The sequence below is a fragment of the Leptodactylus fuscus genome, chromosome 9 (genome assembly GCF_031893055.1).
Source record: "Leptodactylus fuscus isolate aLepFus1 chromosome 9, aLepFus1.hap2, whole genome shotgun sequence".
NCBI lineage: Eukaryota > Metazoa > Chordata > Amphibia > Anura > Leptodactylidae > Leptodactylus > Leptodactylus fuscus.
In genome coordinates, this window is record NC_134273.1 from 25,309,589 (window position 1) to 25,331,050 (window position 21,462).

Consider the following 21,462-nt stretch of genomic DNA (forward strand, 5'->3'; position numbering starts at 1 on the left):
AGTGATGCTGAGGACGTACACCCTGATTTCACCACGTAAGTGCCACAAATACACTGAAGCCGAGCAGTACTCCTCTGGCTTCAGTGATGGGTCAGTATTATGGGCACAGATGGCTTTATAACAGGGTGTATTGTAACATTAAACCCTTGGTCCATAAGAAACCTAAAGATTGTTTAATGTCTCAAATAGAGATGAGTGAGTAGTACTCGATCGAGTAGGTATTCGATCGAATACTACGGTATTCGAAATACTCGTACTCGATCGAATACCACTCGCTATTCGAATGTAAAAGTTTGATGCAGAACCAGCATTGATTGGCCGAATGCTATACAGTCGGCCAATCAATGCTGGTTCTTCTCCTACCTTTTGAAGTCTTCTCCATGCAGCTTCCCCGCGGCGTCTTCCGGCTCTGAATTCACTCTGCCAGGCATCGGGCCTGGGAAGAGCCGACTGTAGTGCGGGTATGCACAGTTGGCTCTGCCCAGGCCCGATGCCTGGCAGAGTGAATTCAGATCCGGAAGATGCTGTGCACGGAGAAGACTTCTCGGAGGATCCAGCCTGACCCTCACTCGTGGACTTGGTAAGTATAATTTGATAGAACGTTGCCTACCCCTGAAACGAGCATTTTCCCCCATAGACTATAATAGGGTTTGATATTCGATTTGCGTAGTCGAATATTGAGGGGCTACTCGGAACGAATATCGAACCTCGAACATTTTACTGTTCGCTCATCTCTAGTCTCAAATCATTCTGACAAATTCCCTTTAAATCCAGCCTGTTTTGCCTTATTTTGGGACTTTCTGCCAAATATTAACCCCCCACTGGCATTCACCTGCATAAAATACATGTCCTTCCAGTGTGTTTTACAGTGTGAGACTTCCCAGTTTGCAAGAAGACTAAAAAAGTGTCAATCACTACTGAATATGGGCGAGTGTTACCTCATTACAATACCAATGAATGTGTCACATCCCTTTTTAGTTTTCCTGGCCTGGGGGAATCTGCACAGGGTAAGTGAATTGTAAAAGTAATGGCCACCTCACAACAAGCATTAGGGCCCATTCACAGGCACAGGATGTGGCGCGTCACCCAAAAACTGGGATGCAGCTAAGTGTTAATACACAATTTCTTGTCGCAGTTTGCTGTGACTTAAGGCTGTCATTTGCTTAGAGGAGCAATTACAGTACCTATGTACATATTACGACATGCTACTGGAAGTTCCTGGGCTTCAATGCAAATTCTTTTTGTCCCTATTATACTTCTCCGTAGGTATAACGGACATGTGCGATTTGCACAAACGCTTAGGTTTTTGAAATTGCACCTTTTCCATGGATTTCTTCTGCAATGTGTGGATGGGATTAGCCAGAATCTCATCCACTTTGCAGGTACTGTAATACGCAATGTTTCCGCCGCAGACAAAAAGCAGGATTTACGCAATGTGGGGCCCATTGCATGAAGGCGAAGTCCATATAGGTCTCATGGGAACAAAAAATGGATCACAGGGCTGGATCCATAAAATGGCAAACATCAATTGCACCTGATAGACCAGACTGTTAAGGCCTGGCCCTGTAATAGTGCCATCATTGTACCATAAAAGATATTGCTACATGCTGCACTTCTCATAGAACAGCCCACACTCTGTAATGGACTCACATTTAGTACTAATGACTTATGTTACCCCCAGAGGGAAGCTGGAAAGATTGGCATCAAATGCAGTTTGGTACCTTCTTCTTACCCCTTTTCTCATTTGGTTGACCCCATGCTTACATTTTTGTGTACAGTATATGGAGGTATACAGCTACTGTAACCCGCTCACCCATGTGTCTAGACTGTAGGTGGTAAGGAATGGTTTTGATCTATGCACCCCCTCACATTTGCTTGTCTCACATGTCATCAGTTTGGTTCAGAAACCCATGTGGTTCCTCATATTTGCATGTGTACAAAGTATAAAGATGATGTGCCAATGCTGGAGATCCCCTGGGGAAGGGGGGGACACATGTTATCTCTAATATACTGTCTAGGCTTCAGGTGTTGTAATAGTACACTGGTCACTTAATAGGTATTCCAGGAGGTGTATATACAGGACGAGTTCACACTGAGGGTGCTGTTTGACACACGTTTGGCTGGGATCGATCAGAATCCTGCAAACCAGCTGTACTGAAGCGTGCACTAAACTGTATGTGGAAACCTTGCACTACATTGTACCGTACATAGTACACTACATATTTACCGTATATAAGCAAACATTTAATAAATGTATTGTAGGGATTAGTTAATATGACAACTTGACCAATATACAGATAGAGAGGAAACAGTTATGTAAATGAAATGTAGATTTTGCTTCCAAGAAACAGCTTTCCAGGCTCCTTCATGGTAAATTACAGCTCAGGATATAGAACAATGGTTAAATATAACCGCGAACATTGTGTATCTTATCACGACTTGGATCCTTGCACCAGGACCATTTTCTCAGTTTTCCAAATAAGAGATTGGTAGCCATAAGGCAATTTTCAGAAGAAGTGTAATTTTTCTACAAGTGCTCTAATGTGATACTGTTGAAAATAAAAGAGAACATTGAGGATTATATCCCTTGGAACATCTTGACTTTATCAAGTGTTCTACAAGACAATCTGTGCACTCCATAACCTTTTCATGGACACAGAGGGTGTCATTATAAGTCACATCTGAGATATCTTATGGGCCAAGATGTGAAGTCCATACTATGCATATACAGGTAGTCCTCGGGTTACGACATTTCGTGGTTACGACTAGAGATGAGCGAGTAGGTCCTTTCTAGTCGGGAGTGCTGGCAGCTTGCATTTATGCGGGAGCAGACTTTTTCTCATAGGAATGCATTGGCCAGCGTTGATTGGCCAGTGTACAGCATTCGGCCAATCAATGCTGGTTCTGCCGGAGGCTTGTCTGTGAGGAGGCGGAATCTAAAATCGTACCACAATGGAGACTGCTGTGGTCCGATCTTTGACTCCACCTCCTCACAGGCGGGCCTCCGGCAGAACCAGCGTTGATTGGCCAAATGCTGTACACTGGCCAATCAACGCTGGTCAATTCATTACTTCACTACAAGGCGGACTTGTGTTGCTGAAACGCGCTGTAATTTTCCCTCCTCTAGTCGCACCTCGCACGAGATACGACAAACGAGAGTGAGGACGTGACTCGCGCTTTTTTTTTTTTTTAAGTGCGGTGACGCAGGTTATTTAAATTACAACATTTGTTTTGAATTTAGACAGTAATTAAAATACGTAAAATATTTCCTAAAAGTATTTTAATTACAAATAAAAAATACTGAATAAAAAAAGGATTTTAATTACAAAATACAAATACCTGACAAGTATTTTTAATACTATTTTAATTACTAGTATTTTAAATACTCCCGAACACTGTGAATGATAATACTGTATATAGTAAGACCATGTACTGTATATGTTCAATGACTATGAAAGCCTCCATGGGCCACCCAAGAACAATTATTATACTCTGAAGTCTTATCAGACCACAAAGTATAATGATTGGAGATCGAGGGGGGATACAAACATGAAAAATAAAGTTACTTACCTCACCCTGGCTCCAGCGCACTCCCTACTACTTTTGACCATCTTCAATGTTGGACCAGACGTCGTATGAGCCAGGCCTACATTGCGACATATAATGATGTCACCAAACAGACCTGCAGACTGCAGGAGCGCAAGAGAGGTAAGTAACAGTGTTTTTTATGTTCCCTCACCTCTCCTGGCACTCCGATTATTATACTTTGGACTATTATACTCTGGGCATAGGTACAGGTACTAGTTCATTTCCCCTCATACCCAAAGTGGTGATGTGACAACTGTCATTCATGGGACCGCGCAAGCAATCTCTGGCCTCATTGGTGATGTGTAAAGGAATGGCATGTGACATGGAGGGCAGTGACAGAGAGAGGTAAGTTAGAGGTAAGTTATACATTTTTTTCCTTTGATTTATACTCCGATCTGATCTCCTAAATGTTTTAAAATCTTGAGAAATCCCTTTAAGACTGTGCTCTCCACCTATTACTCTAACTATTGGGAAACAGCTTTGCCGCAGCTGGAGAGCCCTCTAAAAGAACATGCTGTAGGTTTCCTGAAATTCGGTAAAAAATGCAGGTTTTGTGCTCAGTCCAGGAACAAATCCCATCTAAGTTCTGTTCATTTTATTACTATTGATTTATAGGCGAGTGCGAAGCACAGATCACATTGCGTTCCCATCACATCCCAAGCATGTGTGTACAACCCCTCAAGCAAATTTGGATTCTGTATCGTGTAGAACTGTTGTTCTCACCTACGTTGGTGTTGTCATTGTTCTATGTGATAATGATCTGTTCGCCATATAACAACATTATAACCATGGTCAGTCTGGGAGAGTTTATTTATTTTGTAGGGAATGTTCTAGGGTGGATGTTTGGAAATGAGGAACAGTACAACAGGTACATATACCCAAGACCTATAATTTACTCTGTTTATCCTTTAACAAGGCTGGGATAGTGAGACAATATAATAATATAATACATCAGATTACTGTTAGCACTTGTGGAAATCCAGCACAATAACTACTGGTACATGGGCACTAAGGCTGGCCGTCATGTGGCTGTACGATGGCTGATAGGATCTTTGGTAAAAAATGATCCCACCATCAATGTTAACAACTAAACTACAACTAGTAGTAGAAGCTAAGCGGGTCTGTGCAAATTGGTAGATAGTTGGGCAAAAGTGGCCAACCATGCTGACTCTGGTATTTTTGGCCAATGGTTGGTTGATAACATCCAGCATGGCTGATCTGTTTTGGCAGTCTAAAGTCTGAATCAGCCATTTCAGCCAATGGAAATGTAATGTCTATGGCCAACTTAATGCTCTGTTCACATGTAGGATGCACATTTTGGTTCTGCCTCATCATAGCAACAAATTAAGGAAAAATCTATGATAAGATAGATATCAAATGTGTGATGCTTAATAAGGTGTTCCCGTGTCATGAATGGGGGTTCTCTCCATAAGATTCAGTGACAGTTCTGACTATTTCATAATTCTCTGGACTCACATGAGAGTGAATGGATCGCCGAACATGTGCAGCCACATCTCCAGTGGACACACTCTTAAAGAGGAAGACTGCCTCCACAAGGAAGACACAAGTTGCCATCTGAACGTAGCACCTGAAAGTTCGACTCCAGCCTCAGTGGAAAGCTCTAAGACCTGTATTTCCAGTAGATAAAAGCTGTTATGCCTTTCTTTTCTTCTTCAGTAAAAAAACATGATTTTTACATTTTGCAAACCATCTCCTGAGTTTCATTCCTGCATCTACCATCATGAGCTCTCCAACCACCATCAGGCCCTGGGAGGTTTACTACTACTAGTACACTACTAGGAGAACACTATTGCCACCATCAAACACCCTGCATACCAACTCTGCACTATATCAGTCTAAAGAGAGTGAGGGGGAGAGTATCTGGTAGAGATACTTCCCACTGTATCTACTCCCAACTATGCAGTTTGTAGAGGCCCATGTAAGGTCAGATAGGCCAATGAGTGCCGTTCAATGTGTTGCACCATCTTATCTTCTCTGGTAACAAAAGTATTTAGCATGTTGAAGACCAACAACCCGATTCTTGTCTCACCAGCATTTGCCATCAAGATCAGTGGCATAACTAGAGTTTCGAAGGCCCGGTGCAATCTTTTGTCCAGGCCCCCCTACCTCATCCCTACAGCGACTTCTTGATAGTGATGGTTACGGGTGCTAAGGAGTTGAATCCCCCTTAGTGTGGTTAGGGGTAATCTGTGGGGCTCCTTGGTTTATGGGCCAGATGGAAGCTGCAATCTCAATACTAATGCCAGTGCTTAAGGGCCCCCAAAAGCTCCTGGGCCCCGGTCCGACTGCACCCTCTGAACCCCCTCAAGTTACACCCCTGGTCAAGATAAAATACATTAGATGGTTGGCTGGTCCCTTGGAAGGGTTCTGTGGTCATTAATGTGTATGGTCAGCTTTACAATAATCAGTTCTGCAAAGATTATTGTTCAATGTGAATTTTCTTTCAAGGAAAACCTCTGTGACAGCTTAAAAGTAAAATTATGCAAACACTTAGATATTATCTTGAAGCTCAATAAGTGGGAGCTCTGAGATAATATCTGTTTTAATTGACACATGAGCAGGATTAACATAAATGTAGCTGAAATAATATGCTGTAACTCTCCTTCCCTCAGTAGTCTTTATGTCCTCCGACATGTATGGCAAAAGTCCATTTACTCATGTTTGTAAGCAATACTGGTCACGGACATAGAAATAGACTGCAGTTTGTCTGAATTGTTTACAAAATTGGATTAAATTGTAAACAGCTGCCATCATTGTTCTAAGAGGAAGGATATTGGAATTGTCCTGTATATTATGGCACACAATGCAGAAGGGAGGCCAGGACCATTGTGTTCAGTTCAATGACAGCTGTCCTTGGCAAGAAGTTGTGGACGTAGCTGGAACTGGTCCAGGGCATTAGGTGGCCTTTAATAGCTGCAAGTAGTCACCTAATAGATAACAGTCTTAACTTAACTCACAAAATCACTGGTTTAATCTCAAATATGTTGTGTCAGACTGGGGTTCTATGGGCCACCATAGATGGACCTACAGAAGATTTCCACTTGTTGCCACCAGAATGAATACCAGGTCCCCTTTGCAGGCCACCTTTTGGTATACAAGGACTTATGGACCAGATATGTCTTCCATGGTGGAAAAAGGAAAATGTGCTCTAGCGCCAACTTTTGGGAGGTCCCATAGTTAAATGTTGTGGCAATAGTTACACACACAGGACATATCATCAGTAAAATCTAATATGTAGAGTAAGAATGAACTCATAAAGCATTGACTCTAGTGACAAGTCACCTCCAAATGGTATTGTCTTCTCCTGAATATTTGGTCCCATTATCGTGCCAGAGCTGAGGCCGAACCGAGGAAACATTGGCATCAAGGTGGTTAGAAATATGAGTTATGGTAGATCTAGAACCATAGAGTGTATGTATATTTATCTCACATGACATTACAGCATATAATCACATAAAAATCAGAATGTTTAAAGTGAGTTTATGATTTTGTATGGAGCCACATTCATAAGCCATGTTGACCACATGTCCATGTTGGACTCCCATGCTATAGAGTAAGACATTTCGACACATGACCATGTTACATCATATTTAAAATTCTGTCATTTTCTTATCACTTGCACCCTAGAAACAACATACAGGCCCTCATCAGGTTTTCTGGATAAGTCCATTTCATTAATATGATATTTCAGCATTTTTACATTTTTAGTGTTAGATTATTCTGTATTACTAGAGGAGAGTTCCTCATCATGGACCTCCATAAGGACATCAAGCCTTCCCTCTGCAGCAAGTGGACAGCCAATTGGTGAAGCTATTGCAGAAATGAACATTTGCCGCCATGTTCTCCTGCAGGTTCCAGATGATCATTGGAGTTCCAGCAGTGGGACAAACCTTCTTCAGCTTGTATTTAGGAAATCCTTCTAATGAGTGTCCATGCCAAACTGAGGGGGGCTGGGGTGGGGGAATGGATAGATGTTGGGCAAACAAGTAGCTATTGAAGGTACATGGCCCCCTTTACAATGTCAAAGTGGCAGCCCAAGGAGAATATGTTCATGGCCGGCATCAAATCTCAACAAGGCTGAAATTATTAAAGAGAGACTGTTTACACAACCCAGTCAATCAACCCAAGCCCACAGATAGATAGGTTACAGTCACCTGAATCAAACAGTAGTTTCCCCTGGCGAATCCCTGCCTACGTTGCCAAGCTATTGCTGTTTTTGTCGATATGCAGGTGCGCTCTTTGGAGTAATGAGGGCGTTACCATTGCGTCAAAGAGATAACTGGCAATGCCCTAATTGCTTCACAATTTGCATATTGACTAAAACATTGATATCTCAGCATGGATGGAGCAATTCACAAAGGTAAAACACCATTAGATTGGGGGTGAGGTGACCTTCCTATCTACAAACTAAACCTATACAACCCAATACTCTTTGAGTTGTTGATTCTGCATGTTATAGAGCAAGTGGAGCTGAACATGTTAATAAAGAGAGAAAGGTTGTAGTATAACTGAGTAGGACCGCCGACTGGACTCCTGAGCCAAGATGGAGTCAGCTCAGATTTTAAGGTCATTCTCCTTTAATACGCCCCAGGTTATGTAACATGGCGCTTCCTCCGATGAAGTTTTGTGTATTGTGCTAGGTGTACCTGTTTTCTATAAAACTTTGTTCCTGTGATTGACAATTTTTCGGCAGTATCCGCTACCTGTATATACCTCTAAGGAAGGTTCTGTAATCACATAATTGCCCATAGCCGGTGAAGGAACAGAAATTAATATATTACTATAGTATTATAGTCTATTATCATACTTTTTACATGTGACTATATTTTAGGCCATACAGAAGCCCCATTGTGCTTTGTTACCTGTGCGGGATTCTCGGTGCCAAAATGCCTGAGGCCATTATGCTAAATTAAGCCAAGCCATGACACTAAATATGATATTGCTATCAGTCCGCATGACGTTGTGCTTAGGATTTTATGCTTCTCGAGAGGACATGCTGTACCAAACCGCTATAACCGCAGATTCGCCCCCGACCTTGCGATACAGGTGGTAGATTGTTACACAATATGATATAACATGCGCGGTTATATAAATTACTGTAAGTTCTTCAACATGAGTTATTCATTATTGACTTTATTAGGTTTTCCTATTAGGAAATGTTCTTTTTCGGAGGACTGAAGGTGTTTTGTGCGTTGAAATTGTAGCCATTGTTTAGTATTGTAAGGCTAGATTCACACAGCAGAATTTTTGGCTGTTCTACAAAACGTAATATGGTCTTGTTTCCGGCCAGATGACAACACATGGCCCAGAGATGCAGAACCCTCCACCAGCACCTTACAAGGTACCATTTCCTGTCCCGGCACCATGCAGCAGAAGCCTATGAATGTCCCCGGCTGTCTCCGGGCCCGCATTTGTGTAGAGGATTTGTCACACAGTAGTTTTCTAGCTGCATTATGTCATGGGCACTGTTATATAACAGATATTATTCCTGCCATTGCTCCATTTATCAGGTTTTATGCACACGGGGAGCCTTCATAGCCGCCAGCTATTGTGAGATAGACACAGAGATCTTGGACGTCATCGGTTCACAGATCAATTGAAGGCTTAATTACAGAGAAAGGCTCCAGGCTGGCGTGACCCAAAAATGCAGACCTTATGTGGCATCTAATCTTTATGGAGAATGGAGTTACAAATCATTATCCAAACTTTGTAGCACAATATTCTGCTCGTCCTGAACACCATCAATCATGTCATGATCTGGTACATGTTAATGGCAGAAATGTGATGTCACCGGCTGGCAGGTTAGTGTTATATCACAAGAGCGTCCTACTTCTATTGTGTCACTGATGTTAAAATGGAGTGGGCTCATTTATTGCTTTATAGTAAATGATTATATATATATATATATATATATATATATATATATATATATACTGCTCAAAAATAAAGAGAGCACTCAAATAACACAACCTAGATCAGAATGAATGAAATATTCTCATTGAACACTTTGTTCTGTACAAAGTTGAATTTGATGACAACAAAATCACACAAAAATCATCAATGGAAATCAAATTTATTAACCAATGGAGGCCTGGATTTGGAGTTACCCCCAAAATTAAAGTGGAAAAACACACTATAGGCTTATCCAACTTTGGTGTAATGTCCTTAAAACATGTCAAAATGAGGCTCAGTAGTGTGCGTGGCCTGTATGACCTCCCTACAATGCCTGGACATGCTCCTGATGAGGTTGTGGATGGTCTCCTGAGGGATCTCCTCCTAGACTTAGATAAAGCATCTGCCAACTCCTGGACAGTCTGTGGTGCAACGTGATGTTGGTGGATGGAGCGAGACATGATGTCCAAGATGTGCTCAATCGGATTCAGGTCTGGGGAACAGGCGGCCAGTCCATAGCTTTGATGCCTTCATCTTGCAGGAACTGCTGACAAACTCCAGCTAAAGGAGGTCTGGCATTGTCCTGCATTAGGAGAACCCCAGAGGCAACCGCTCCAGCATATGGTCTCACAAGGGGTCTGAGGATCTCATCTCGGTGCCTAATGGCAGTCAGGCAACCTCTGAGAGCACATGGAGGGCTGTGCGGACCTCCAAAGAAATGCCACCCCACACCATTACTGACCCACTGCCAAACTGGTCATGCTAAAGAATGTTGCAGGCAGCAGATCGCTCTCCACGGTGTCTGCAGACTCTGTCACATGTGTTCAGTGTGAACCTGCTTTCATCTGTGAAGAGCACAGGGCGCCAGTGGCGAGGTTGCTAATCCTAGTGTACTGTGGCAAATGCCAAGTGTCCTGCACGGTGTTGGGCTGTGAGCACAACCCCCATCTGTGGACGTCGGGCCCTCATACCATCCTCATGGAGTCGGTGCCCTGATGGCCCCGTCCTGGCTATGCTCCTGATGTAGTATCTGCTCACAAGTCTATAGGAATAGCCAAACTGCCCCAAAGTCACCATCACAAACAGGGATCAGACACCAGATCCTTTACCTGACCAATACTTTCTTGTCATGGAGGAAGTCAACTATGTCTATAGCAGTATGCACACCTATGGAAAGGCCATAAAAAAACAAACCTACAGGACATCCTTTTTAAGTCTATAAAGTACATACAGCCTTTGACTACTTGCAACCCAAACACATATTAGAATCCATATAATGGCTGCAATCCCTTAATCTCCAGCACCTATATAATGGTCATGTGAATAACCCCAACACTGTGTTCTGACTTAATTTTCTATGATCCATCCAACAGACAGGTCATCGATTTGGGGCCAGACAACCCCTTTAACAAACCTCTGACACAGAGTTTAACTCTTTAGTTGCTTTTGCTGCTTTCTGTGTTGAGCTATCACACTGCAGAAAGTCGTTAACTTGTTTTCCTCTGCAATCTATCTGGATACATCTCATTACTGCGATATTTATTTTTACGTTTTATTTCTTGGCTACTTTTATGACTATTTCTACTAGAGGTGATGTGCAGAGGCTGGCAGTCTGCTGACAGAGCATGTAAGAACATGTCACATCACATTGTTTGTACTGGGAGGTTCTTCAAAAGACCACCAAGTGGGCAGACTCCTCTGTTTTCCTCTCAAACACTTTGGAGACAAATGCAGGAATGCAAATAAACATGTCCTAAAACATTGACAAAGTGAGAGGAGGACAAAGGACAAAGAGACTTCCCATTGTCACAGGCCTTATCTAGTGGGATAAGAAGTTTCTACCTTCTATCTATATATGTCCAGTATAATGTCCTTCACATCTGCTGCAATTAAATCCGGTCAGCGCGTGCGTCACCCCAAATCAGATCAATAAGAGCCATTTTGCTCAATCTCGTCATGAAAGCGGTCACCATTTACACTATTGACCCCGGACAGTATCACTATAGATAATATAGTTCCTGCTAATAGTCTCCATACAGTAGCCCTTTGTAAAATAGTAAAATGAGGGCAAAATTTTTAAGTGATTTTGGGCTTTGACTTATTTCTATCCAAGTAGTACCCCACAAAACTACATGATTTCCTTACCCATAGGATAGCAGATAACTTACAGATCAGTGATGGTCCTACTGCTCAGACCCCACTGATCAGGCGAATAGGGGACTTCTGTCGGGCAGCACGGAGATGCTTAAATTCATTCTAATGGGAACCGTGGAGATAGCCAAACATTGCACCTTGGCAGGGCCGGCGTCAGCACACGGCATAGTTGGGCAAGTGCCAGGGCCCACAGAGCCTCTGGGGGCCCCCCGGCACTTGTCCGCCTCAGCACTTGCCTGTCCCGATTTCAGCTCATGAGCTGAATACATAGGCGATTAAAGCAGGAGCTGTGACAGCTCAGCTCCTGCTTTAACGCTGCGGCGTGTGTAGGCGCGATGTGATGACGTCACATTGCGCCTACAACTATGTGAATGGCATGAGAGCAGAGAGAGGAGCGGCGGGGGAGCGATGGAAGGTAAGTGTAAGTGTTTGCTTGTGTTAAACATTAAGGTGGAACATAATGAAGGGGGCCCATGAAACTGGGGGGCAAATGAAAGGGAGGGGGGAGAACGGCATGACACTGGGGCAATGAAGGGGGAGGGGAGAACGGCATAGCACTGGGGCAGATGAGGGGGGAGAACGGCATGACACTGGGGCAGATGAAGGGGGGAACGGCATGACACTGGGGCAGATGAGGGGGGGAGAATGGCATGACACTGGGGCAGAGGAAGGGAGGGGAGAATGGTATGACACTGGGGCAGATGAGGGGGGGAGAATGGCATGACACTGGGGCAGAGGAAGGGAGGGGAGAATGGCATGACACTGGGGCAGATGAGGGGGGGAGAACGGCATGACACTGGGGCAGATGAGGGGAGGATGGCATGACACTGGGGCAGATGAGGGGGGGAATGGCATGACACTGGGGCAGAGGAAGGGAGGGGAGAATGGCATGACACTGGGGCAGATGAGGGGGGCAGAATGGCATGACACTGGGGCAGAGGAAGGGAGGGGAGAATGGCATGATACTGGGGCAGATGAGGGGGGAGAACGGCATGACACTGGGGCAGATGAGGGGGGGATGGCATGACACTGGGGCAGGTGAGGGGGGGAATGGCATGACACTGGGGCAGAGGAAGGGGGGAATGGCATGACACTGGGGCAGATGAAGGGGGGGAACGGCATGATACTGGGGCAGAGGAAGGGAGGGGAGAATGGCATGACAATGGGGCAGATGAAGGGAGGGGAGAATGGCATGACACTGGGGCAGATGAAGAGGGGGAATGGCTTGACACTGTGGCAGAGACAGGGGGACATGAAACTGTGGGCAGATGAAGGGGGAGAAAGGCATGAAACTGGGGACAGAGATGGAGGGGGACATGAAACTGGGGCAGTGGAAGGGTGTATATGAAACTGGGGGACAGATGGAGGGGGGCATATAATTTACACGTGACTGTAGGAGGATTATACTGTTTGGGAGCACATGAAAAATGAATGAGAATGGGCGGAGTCAACATAAAAGTGGGCAGAGCTAAATTTGCTGCAGCGTGCAAAGCACATTTTATCCCTCTTTCTACTCTTCAAAAGTTGGGAGGTATGGCGTTGGTGACACCACACTCCTGCGTGACGTCACTCACTTCATCTGCGACGTGCACTGTCCCGACTCCCCCGCCTCCTACACAAGGGGGCCCACTGAGGCTCTGTCACCCAAGGGCCCATAAAAACCTGGAGCCGGCCCTGCACCTTGGGCACTTCTATTGAATTAAATGGAATGGATTTCGTGCATGTTGCTCAACCACCGCTCCATTCAGCACGGGGGGCAAAGGTTCCCATTCTCCTGATCAGTAAGGGTCTGAGCAGACAACCCTCCCCTAATCTGCAAATTATCCCCTATCCACTGGATAGCATATGGATAGAGGATAACTTGTTTAATGGGAAAGCCCCTTTAAGTGAAAACCCTGGTGGTGCCTGGTGGTGCCAATGGACCCTATCACAATGGTATATATCACAATAGGTGGATCTCGATGACTAAATCGGCAAACAATTAAAATACTGGTGTATGTATTGTTGTGACATCACTATGGGTGGTGCAGACATTGCAACTGCACCCCATGAAAGGGCCTTAAAGGGGTTTTCCAGGACTGAACTAATATGATCTAGATGCCAAGTATGCACATGGCAGGGGGGGAGGGTGTGGAATCTGATGTGGCCATCTTATGGCCCGGACCCCATGTGGCGAATGTGCTGCGTATTACAGTACCTGCAAAGTGGATGGGATTCTGGTTAATCCCATCCACACAATGTAAAAAAAAATTGCAAAAACACAATTTTTTTGGGGGGGGAGCAATTCACTGCATGGGGCCCTAGCCTAATGGAGTCTTCCAGGACTAATAAACTGATGTCATATCTTTAGTATACAGTGTTGGCCAAAAGTATTGGCACCCCTGCAATTCTGTCAGATAATACTCATTTTCTTCCAGAAAATGATTGCAATCACAAATTCTTTGGTATTATTATTTTCATTTAATTTGTCTTCAATGGAAAACCACAAAAAGAATTGTCAAAAAGCCAAATTGGATATAATTCCACAGAAAACATAAAAAAGGGGGTGGACAAAAGTATTGGCACTGTTTGAAAAATCATGTGATGCTTCTCTAATTTGTGGAATTAACAGCATCTGTTACTTACCTGAGGCACCTAACAGGTGGTGGAAATAACTAAATCACACTTACAGCCAGTTGAAATGGATTAAAGTTGACTCAACCTCTGTCCTGTGTCCTTGTGTGTACCACATTGAGCATGGAGAAAAGAAAGAAGACCAAAGAACTGTCTGAGGACTTGAGAAGCAAAATTGTGAGGAAGTATGAGTAATCTCAAGGCTACAAATCCATCTCCAAAGACCTGAATGTTCCTGTGTCTACCGTGCGCAGTGTCATCAAGAGGTTTAAAGCCCATGGCACTGTGGCTAACCTCCGTAGATGTGGACGGAAAAGAAAAATTGCCGAGAGATTTCAACGCAAGATTGTACGGATGGTGGATAAAGAACCTCGACTAACATGCAAACAAGTTCAAGCTGCCCTGCAGTCCGAGGGTACAACAGTGTCACCCCGTACTATCCAGTGTCAGCGTCTGAATGAGAAGGGACTGTATGGTAGGAGACCCAGGAAGACCCCACTTCTTACCCAGAGACATAAAAAAGCCAGGCTGGAGTTTGCCAAAACTTACTTGAGAAAGCCAAAAAACGTTTTGGAAGAATGTTCTCTGGTCAGATGAGACAAAAGTAGGTAAAGGCATCAACATAGAGTTTACAGGAAAGAAAAAGAGGCCTTCAAAGAAAAGAACACGGTCCCTACAGTCAGACATGGCGGAGGTTCCCTGATGTTTTGGGGTTGCTTTGCTGCCTCTGGCACTGGACTGCTTGACCGTGTGCATGGCATTATCAAGTCTGAAGACAACCAACACATTGTGCGGCATAATGTAGGGCCCAGTGTGAGAAAGCTGGGTCTCCCTCAGAGGTCAGGGCTCTTCCAGCAGGACAATGACCCAAAACACACTTCAAAAAGCACTAGAAAATGGTTTGAGAGAAAGCACTGGAGACTTGTAAAGTGGCAGCAATGAGTCCAGACCTGAATCCCATAGGACACCTGTGGGGGAGGAGAGATCTCTTGATGGCAGTTTGGAGAAGGCCCCCTTCACATCTCAGGGGGGACCTGGAGCAGTTTACCAAAGAAGAATGGTCTAAAATTCCAGCAGAGCCTTGTAAGAAACTCATTGATGGTTACCGGAAGCGGTTGTGCGCAGTTATTGTGTCTAAAGGTTGTGCTACCAAGTATTAGGCTGAGGGGGCCAACACTTTTGTCCGGCCCATTTTTGGAGTTTTGTGTAAAATGATCAATGATTTGACTTTTTTTTCATTCTCTTTTGTGTTTTTTCATTGCAAGCAAAATAAATGAAGATATTACCAAAGAGTTTGTGCTTGTAATCATTTTCTGGAAGAACATGACTATTATCTAACAGAATTGCAGGGGTGCCAATACTTTTGGCCAACACTGTAGTTAGTAGGTGAAGGTTCCCCATAGATCAGCTGTTTGAAGAGTGCTGTGGCGCTTCCATGTACCAATGATGTCACATTCATAGGTCATATGGTACAACTGCAGCCTAATTCATTCAAGTGAATGAGTCTGAGCTGCAATACCAAGCTAGTCCTCTACACATTGTATAGCGCTGTGCTCGGTATTCAGTGAAGACACTTCAGTTCTTACCCAATGTAGTGGTCTCTTCAAACAGCTAATATGAGGGGGTCCTGAGTGTTGACCCCCCCCATCAGACCTATCCTAACAAGAGGACAGCAATAACTCAGTCCCAGAAATCCCCTTTAAGTAAGCCACATCAGATATCTGTTGCCCAACTATTCCTTACAACCTTCCTCCCATACACATGCATGCTTGGTTGAACTGGGCATGAATGTGTTCCCAATGCGATAAGGGGAATAGACCACAGTCAGAAACTTCTAGAAGTGGCTTATCTACCCCGAAAACAAAAGGATCAGATATGCAGCTATATACTTCTTATCCCAATATTTTTCCGGGATGCTCAGGGTTTTAGCCATAATTCTACCACATAAGAGAGCTGGTATATGCTAACGTCTTCTTAGATAGACTGTCCCTGTCTGTTCTATGGAGTTGTCTTGGCCCTCAGACCTGGCAGAGAACTTATTACAAGAGTCATACAATAATGGTCTATAGGATGTGGCCGGATTCTTCTTCTTCTCCGGTTATTTGCTGCTCTCATTGTCCTCTAATAATCCCATCTACAAAAGCACGGCAGTGAACTGCAGAAAGTAGGGTATCTCTTCTCCATATAACACAGTACAATCTGCCCTGGCACAGGCGTGGGAGAAGGTTTCAGCCTCTTGTGCTTTTTTTCACATTCAGATCCTCCTACCAGTGGGTTGTGCTTGGTGCACAGACGGATATAAGGCAGGATCCTCCAGCCAGGGAGTCAGTGATACAATCATGTACTAGGGATTTACAGACAGACCTAATAGGACAATAGAAAAGCTTTCAGCTGCCACCAACCACCGAAAAAACCCTGAGCCCTGCAGTGGACAATGATGTACTTGAATTCCTTTAATCCGGATGCCTTTTTGTGTGACAAGGCGAAGGAACTAAGATCCTCCATTGGCACCTTAATTCACAAAGTAGACGTCGGGCACAAGCTCATGCCATCCAACTTGTACAAGAAGAAAGACAATCACAGGTAAGATAATGACTTTTATGTCTTTTTATGCAAGTGCCAATTTTATTCTATTATAAGATAAGATCAAATGATCCGATTGCCTCGATCGATCTGATCACTGGGATCAAAGGCAAAACGCCATTAGGTTTTATCTGCAAATGGATGTGTATATCAGTCATATGGGGCAAAATGAATGTCATATTATACTGCGTGCATGCAGTCTTATTCTCTGTCTGCAGATGGTGCAGGATTTGTTGTAGCTTTTCCCTTGAATAGATGACAGTACATAGAACGTATATAATGCAATGGATTAATGATATATATATATATATAGTAGCATGCATGCAAGCTGAAGATACACGCTGCACCCCAGGCTAAACCTTATCTGATAAACTGTCAGCTCTGCTGCTGACTCTTACCTTCTTGTGCGGGGCAGATGTTCATATCCTTGCAAGTCGTAGCCTGTCCTTTACCCAGAGGCAGAATTGTTGGTTGGTTATGAATTTCGGTTGTAAATGCCAACTTTATTCATCTCTCTCCACAGAAATTGCACAAAAGAAGCCATGAAATGGAAAGAATCCTTCAGCCAGCTGCTTAGCAGCAAAGGTGAGATTCATGCACATGAAATATTATTATATTGTAGGGGGGAGAGAATATCTTAGGTGCGGTAAGGTAGAGAAGTCTGATGCACAGAAGCTTTAGAATACGTTGGTGCAATATCATGTAATATGCTATTGATTTTATAGCATATTTTATATTTTATTACTATATTATATTATGGAACAGCATAGTATTACACATATTATAGAATAGCATAGTATTATACACATTGCTGTATTACAGAACAGCATAGTATTATACATAATATTACATAGTATTATGCACAATATTACAGAATAACATAGTATTTTACATAATATATTATAGAATAGCATAATATTATACATAATATATTACAGAATAGTATTTTGCATTTAGTGTTATTTGATAGTGCATTATTTTAATATGCAGAAGACCGGTTGAGGATATAGAATTAGAACATAATACAGAATCTATGCACCCTAAGGGGATGGGTTATAGGGATTCGACAGAAAAGTCATTATCTAAATGTCTACCCTTTGCCCCTTCTATAGATGGGCTTTCAGCCTTTCGCACCTTCCTGAAGACAGAATTCAGTGAGGAGAACCTGGAGTTCTGGGTAGCCTGTGAAGACTACAAAAAGACGCCTTCAGTGAACAAACTTCCTGGCAAAGCTCAATGCATATTTCAGGAATTCCTGCAGACCGGAGCCCCTCGAGAGGTAGGAAACTGAGCTATATTTAGAATCATGATAACAAAAAAGGATCCTGCAGCTGAGCCGTAAATATCCAAGACAGTCTCAGCCCCATCATACTGCATCCATATGTACTAGCGAGATCTATCTATTTCATGTGCACCTCCACTTACGATTATTTTCTGGACTCCTTGTGTACCGGATAATTACTCTTTCATGTCTGAAATGGCTGATAACAGGGAACAACAGACTACATTCAAGACTTTAGGTCTAATGCATAGCAGCATCTTCTTAAAGGGAATCTGTCAGCAGACCCCAGCATATCGATTCAAAAGGGGAAACCGCCATTTGATTGACATGACCCTAACCTATGGATCTGCAGGGCTGAGTCGATATATTGGGTTCTGCTGACAAACTCCCTTTAAGTTCGCTTTGCATATTGAAGTGCAGAACAATTGGAAAAAAAATCTATTAATAAGCAGAGGAATTGATTTCCTCAGTTTAGGATTTATACTCGATACAGCAGATTCACCGAATCAATTTAGAAGGGAATTGTTAATGATTTGCTTGTCTATAGTCATTTATATGAGCTGGTATATACTATACGCTCAATATGTTGCAATTTGCTTCTGAATTGCTGGAATGTTCTATCCTAGGAGTTACATTCTATGCTTGCAGAGTTTACTTTGTCATAGTGTTGCAAAGAAACTAACTGTACTGACTTGACAAACTCAGTTCTGCTCCATCTGTAACCATGCATGCTGTAGAATTTTTGGCTACATAGATTCCTTATATGACGTCTTGTGCTTTCTTCTTTGCAGGTCAATATTGATCACCAGACCAGAGAATTCACACGTCAGCAAGTAGCAAGCGCCTGTCGTAACTGTTTTGACGCAGCCCAAGAACAGACGAGAACACTAATGGAAAAGGACTCTTACCCACGTTTCCTAAAATCTCCCCTCTACCAACAACTCCTCACACAGTCCTCTATTAGGAAACTAAAATTATCTTTTACATGAAGTGGAATGAACAATGTATTGCAAGTGACATGAGTGAGATCCTGAGCTCTGCAGACTGACCTAGAGCCTGGCTCATGGCATCACCCCACACCATGTATTCTGGGCCTGGGGCACTGACTGAAGAGCGACGGCCTTCGAAGAGAGTCCACTGCGACCTGAAAAGAGAAGACCATATCACCAATGGGTGTAGGAATCCCATGGCACCTAATTCTTATTGGCCATGATGTGACGGTGCTTGTATAAGCAAACACCCAAAATCCTTTATTCGCTTGTGGGGTGTTTACGGGACTGACACCATCTTCTCCAAGAGACTAGCAGTCTCATTGCGATCCCTATCTTTTGTGTTTGTACAATGTGTCTGGGCTGCTAAGTGTCGCATCCTCCCCCAGCCCTAGTCTTTTTCCGACCGACAGGAAAGAAAATGTTATTTTCAATGGCGACATAGATAAGTAATTGGTCAATCATCTGGAAATGGTTTTCGCCTGGGGCTCGAAGTCTGCCAAGTATTTTAGTAATAATGTTATTCAATTACTATAGCAAGGACAATGCAAGGAAATAGGAAATAATGTATAATGTGTGACACATTCCTGGCCGCTGATTATCCGCAAACAGGAATTCGAGACACTTGTTGGACTTGTGTGGAGTGTGGGCAGCCGCCTATAGCTCGATATCTGTACATATGGACATGTTGTATTTCTGGTAAATACATTCGAGGATTATGTTATTTAATAAAGCATTAAGTTAATAAATGATTTTTTTTATATAACTTTGTGTTCTGCTCCATCTTTATTTGCATTGCTATTATGGGTTGGGTATAGTTTATTGCTAACACGCTCGGGGTTCATGTAACCCCACTAAGGGGATATTCCCAGGGGCAGAAATTTCTGCAACTGGAAATGATATCAATTCTGTCTTCGTGAACAACATGTTGGTTTCCTTGCAGAAATTTCTGCTGCAAAATCTGACTTTGTGAATCCACCCATCGCCTAGATTGACACAACCACACACTTTAACCCATTTATGCCGAAGGTTGAAATTTTTGAGTTGTGTGCATGAGGCGTAAATGGGTTAATGTATCTCGGATGCAAAATTGCCATGAAAAATAGATGTTTTTCATGGCTGTTTTGCACTACGGTCATGTGACTATAGGCTTATGCAAAGGCCACATGGGTCCCCAGCCTAAAGGAGTTTTGCCAAGATGGCCATAGGGTGTCATATAGCAGTTTTCCTGGCTCGAAGTCTCAGTCTATTAGCCGGATAGTAGAGTCATATCCTGGGGGACATTGTCCTGTTCCTCTATTACAGGATGGCCATTCATCTATTTCATATATATGCCAGGAGGTTTTCCCAATGTATATGCCAACTGTATGGCTCAGATGCGATGTGTACAATATGGCACCCAGTACTATGTATAGGAGGACATCACGTGGGCTTCTCTAGTATATTGATGCATCCGGCATCTCTATAAGATTGTGGACATCTAGGCAAGTTATCATCGTAACAATGGCACAAACATATTTATACTGCCGCGTGATAAAGGCTTCCCTATCTATACAGTAAATCTACAATATAATACAGTATCACAGTATTATATTAAATGAAACACTCAGCTCTAGTTCTTAGTCATATACTCCTAGGACAAGTTCACATGCTGCAGATTTATTACAGAAATCCCTGCGCTTGCGACAGAAACAATCCCACTGAGATATATGGAAATGATATTCACAGAAATATCTCTGCATGTGAACAGTCCCTTATCCTAATCTCCTCCTAGTTATCTCCTACTATATACTATAGTGTGACCCTGGCAGGAAGCGTCACTTGCTGGTTCGCACCGTGCTCATCTCCTGCTGTATACAATGGAGACTGAAACACATAGGTGACAAGTGAGCAATGTAACCAGGAACCAATCTGACCTGGTGCATATTCATAGAGGCTGTTATACAGTAGCTGCAAACAATCTGAGAGAGGTGCTGAGCCTCAAATAGAACGGGAACTTCAAAATCCACTAAGGCCAACAATGAGGGTTTCGGTGCAGTGACCTTTCACCCTTCCCTTTGAATGAAGGATTACTATAATTGACTTTTTATTATTTATCTACAGGATAGGCAATAAATATCTGATTGTTGGGGGCCCCAGTGATCACTATAATGGGGGTCTGAGTACAGTTGTGCATTGTGGAGGAGTCTGCATGGAGCGGAGGTATTATACTTGGCACCATATATATTGCTAGAGACTGAGTGGACACAGTGGCTGTTAGTGCTACAGTATCTTCATGCAAAAATGAGATATATGACTCCATAAATGTTGTTATACAGTGTTTATAACAAGCTTTGATGT

The 21,462-nt window shown here is 43.3% G+C and overlaps 2 protein-coding genes across 2 annotated transcripts in view; both read left to right on the forward strand.

Annotated features, from left to right (window-relative positions):
• LOC142218930 (regulator of G-protein signaling 8-like) overlaps positions 1-21,462 on the forward strand; it is a 404,296-nt gene that overhangs the window by 49,683 nt on the left and 333,151 nt on the right. The window lies entirely within an intron of this gene.
• LOC142218742 (regulator of G-protein signaling 16-like) lies at positions 16,609-19,851 on the forward strand. Its single transcript, XM_075287640.1, has 4 exons — positions 16,609-16,851; positions 17,375-17,436; positions 17,964-18,130; positions 18,925-19,851. Exons 1-4 carry the CDS (start codon positions 16,703-16,705, stop codon positions 19,120-19,122), a joined length of 576 nt encoding a protein of 191 aa, XP_075143741.1. The 5' UTR covers positions 16,609-16,702; the 3' UTR covers positions 19,123-19,851.

Coding starts and splice junctions, on each gene's coding strand:
- LOC142218742 (XM_075287640.1), top strand. CDS start 16,703: ATGATGTACTTGAATTCCTTTAATCCGGATGCCTTTTTGTGTGACAAG. Junction 17,437..17,963: donor CCAGCTGCTTAGCAGCAAAG/GTGAGATTCATG, acceptor CCCCTTCTATAG/ATGGGCTTTCAGCCTTTCGC. Junction 18,131..18,924: donor AGACCGGAGCCCCTCGAGAG/GTAGGAAACTGA, acceptor TCTTCTTTGCAG/GTCAATATTGATCACCAGAC.